The 3,374-nt window shown below is 29.4% G+C and overlaps 1 protein-coding gene across 1 annotated transcript; it reads left to right on the forward strand.

Annotated features, from left to right (window-relative positions):
• Positions 1-1,304: 1,304 nt before the first annotated feature.
• On the forward strand, positions 1,305-2,995 carry LOC145045039 (uncharacterized). The gene is made up of 8 exons (XM_078993388.1): positions 1,305-1,374; positions 1,475-1,559; positions 1,646-1,781; positions 1,913-1,968; positions 2,217-2,337; positions 2,420-2,586; positions 2,684-2,687; positions 2,843-2,995. The coding sequence occupies exons 1-8, from the start codon at positions 1,305-1,307 to the stop codon at positions 2,993-2,995; spliced, it is 792 nt and encodes a 263-aa protein (XP_078849514.1).
• The last annotated feature ends 379 nt before the right edge of the window (positions 2,996-3,374 follow it).

Here is a 3,374-nt window from a genome sequence, read left to right on the forward strand (position 1 = left end):
CAAGTAGGAGACTGTTGGAATAGTGTCTAAGGCTGCAACTATATTAGGCAAGTATTTGACCCGATTGTGCATGGTCCTTTTGGGTCGCCTTCACCATAGCAACTTGATAGGATGATTTATTAAGAGAGAGTAAATATTATTAGTATATTATGAGAATAATATAAAGAATAATATATTAATATAAGTCATAGAATTAATTGGAATTAATTTGGTAACTTAAAGAGATTAATTAAATAAGAGGGTATAAACTATCAATTGCTTGATAGTTAAACTTTAGACTGTAAATCCTTATTGATAAAGGATTGGACGATTTCTAAGGCTAGGATAAGCCAAAATCGTCCATAGGGTTATCAAGGAAAGGATATGGATTAACTTAAAGTCTAAGTTATCCAATTATGGTTTAAGCTGTAACCCTTAAGGAGTCTACAAGTATAAATAGACCCTATGGCTGAGGGAATTCGACATCCCATCTAAAGTAGAGAGACTCTGGCTGAATTCCTCCCCTCTCCTCTCTCCCAAATCATCCTCTTTGCTAGTTGGTGTTTGTAAGCCATTAGAGGAGTGACAATTGTTACTCTAGAGCTCCAAGACAACAAGATCAAACAAGAGAATCAAAGGTATGTTTCTAGATCCGATTTTGTGTTGTTCTTACACCTAAATAGTCATTAGAAGTCTTGGATTCAAAGCATGTTTAATAGAGAAACCTAGATCCAAGCATTAGGGTTTGTATGCGCACTTAGGAATGTTCTTATGTATAAAACCCATCAATTTTGCCCCAACCACTTATTCTACGAGTCTTGGTGTGAGTTGGACTCATATTAAAATGTCCAAATGGTTTCGTCAAGGAATTGATAGATTTGAAAGAAAAAAATCCATCACGAGCAAATATAGGCGAATAAAAGATGTTTGGTAGATTGACCATGTATCAGTGTTTTCATCATATCTTGCTCCTCAGGACTTTGATTCAGGCGATACAAGATATTTCGGAAACTAGACATAATTATCTACAAGTTTCGTGTTTTGAGTTTTCACTAATTCAGACGTTTCCAGTTCAAAATCGACTTGGAATATATATATCTCCCTTTCTAATAAATAAATAGATTGAATGTAAAATTGCCATGTGTCAAAGTGTATACATGCCACATGTCACCCTAATAAACTTCCAGAATTCATTTACATTCATTCAAAATTCAAAATTGGCTATAAGGTATAAGGTATAATCGGGTATAATATCACAATACTATCTGATTCCATAAAATCAGGTCCTAAATTTTAGTAAATCATTTTTAATTTTACAAATTTACATGCATTCAAATATAGATAATACAGATACATATATCACATCATCGAATATAGATCGCCATGTGTCAAAGTGTTAATACATACTATGTTAATAAACAAATATGTTAATTTTACATATTTCTGTTAATACATGCGATCTATATTTGTTTATTTTTTTTATATTTTTTTATAGATCGCCGATATGTTAATACATACTATGATGTATCGAAGTTCATCATCGATAGTGACATTGATGAGATAAAAGTTTTCAAAAAAAAGTATATTACATTTCTTTAATTTGTTTTTGGTAATAATAAATGGCAACTTATATTATAAAAGATTTAACTATTATGTTAATTAACAGTTTGAATGAAGATGGTCCCCATGAAAACTCACCCATTACTTTCTCTTATATGAAATCTAATTGTATTTCTGAAAAGGATGAATTTATGCTTAATCATGAGCTGAAGACAATCTCTGATATTTTTGAACCGATTGAGGTAAACAAAATTCTGCAAATTTCTATCTATCTTTTTAATTTCTATTTTTTTGGATATAGTTTTTGTAATTAACACATTCGGTTATTTAATATTCAATACATGTTATAATATTATTGTCTTTTTTTAATCAGATAAAAAAGTATGTTATTGTTGCGACCATAAAGGGAATTCTTCAAAACACACATTGGTATTACCCAACATGTACAAATTGCAATACAAAAGCCAATAAAGGGAATTCTTCAAAACAATCATTCCGATGAAGCCAATGTCACCGGATCACTAAAAAATGTAACATATGAATTTCGAAATCCAAAATGCATTAAAACTGAAACATCGACATTTCCAAGGTTAATACTTTTTGGAAAGCTCAATTTTCATATAATAGTGTTTTCAAATTATGTTGAATAATTTTGAGGATTTTACATTTGTCCAAAGGTTCATGATTTCGGTAAGAGTTCAAGATTATACCAGAAATATCACTTTAACAATGTTTGAACAAGATGCGAAGAAGCTTTTAAAATTTTTTGCAAAAGATTTAGTTGCAAAAACAGCTAAGGTGAATGTTTTTGTTATTATTATTATTTTTAAATAATATTGTTTTTATATATAATTTCATCTATTGATGTTTTTACTTGCAGCTTGGATTTTGTACTAACGCATACCCGTCCGATATTAAAGCATTGAAAGATATGAAATTGGCTTTCATAGTTTCTGTTTCAAAATACAATGTGCAAAGGAACAACAATCAATATACTATTTCCAAGATTAGTGATGATGAGACTTTGATTGAGGAGTTGGAGAAAAAGTTTGTTGTTGCAGAGGTCATTATATTTGAATTTTTTTTCCAAAATATAATATACTTAATAAACGGCTTATTAATTTTTCATTTATGTTTTGAACAGGGAGGTAATTTCACAATCGTTTGAACATGGTACCACTGATTGTGAATCTCAAGATAACATATTTATAAAGGTGTACTCTAAGCATCTCAATATCTAATGTTAGTATTATCTTTAACTTTAATAAGCTATAATAATACTATTTTTCTTTTTTAATTTTAGGATGCTATATCTCAGACTGATGATAATGTGACACCAATGAATGTTTTCAAATCGACAGCCACAAGCCCAAAAAAGAATTTGGATGTAACAAAAGGTTTGAAGCGACCTCTTGAGGATGATTTTGCTTTAGATGTCAACAACAACATGTCATGATCATTCATCAAAGGCCACAAAAGTTGTAGGAGGGGAACAACATAAACTTGTCAATGTTAAGTTGGAAAAATGATTGGTCACCTACCTTTTAAGAACATTAATCAGTTTTTAAATTTTTTCCTAAGGGTATTAAGACATTTTCGTTTTTTTTTTTTTTTTAATTTTTCCTAAGGGTATCAAGACATTTTCGTTTTTTTTTTGTTAGAGATTTGATGGATTTGGTTGTTTTTTGGATTAAGTTATTTGTTTCTTAATAGTTTTTAGGATGACTTTATATTATGTGTTTGTTTCTTAATAATTTGTTTCCTAATTTTCATAAAGTACAATCATATTTATATCATGTTCAATAAACTATATTGTTATTTTCTACAATTAAAAC

The sequence above is a fragment of the Lactuca saligna genome, chromosome 5, assembly GCF_052625555.1.
Source record: "Lactuca saligna cultivar CGN05327 chromosome 5, ASM5262555v1, whole genome shotgun sequence".
In the NCBI taxonomy this organism is placed as follows: domain Eukaryota; kingdom Viridiplantae; phylum Streptophyta; class Magnoliopsida; order Asterales; family Asteraceae; genus Lactuca; species Lactuca saligna.

Bases quoted from the DNA above. Each gene is read 5' to 3' on its own strand.
- LOC145045039 (XM_078993388.1), top strand. From the start codon at position 1,305: ATGCATTCAAATATAGATAATACAGATACATATATCACATCATCGAAT. The intron at 1,560-1,645 runs GTATATTACATT...GTTAATTAACAG, and splicing joins ATAAAAGTTTTCAAAAAAAA to TTTGAATGAAGATGGTCCCC. The intron at 2,338-2,419 runs GTGAATGTTTTT...TTTTACTTGCAG, and splicing joins TAGTTGCAAAAACAGCTAAG to CTTGGATTTTGTACTAACGC.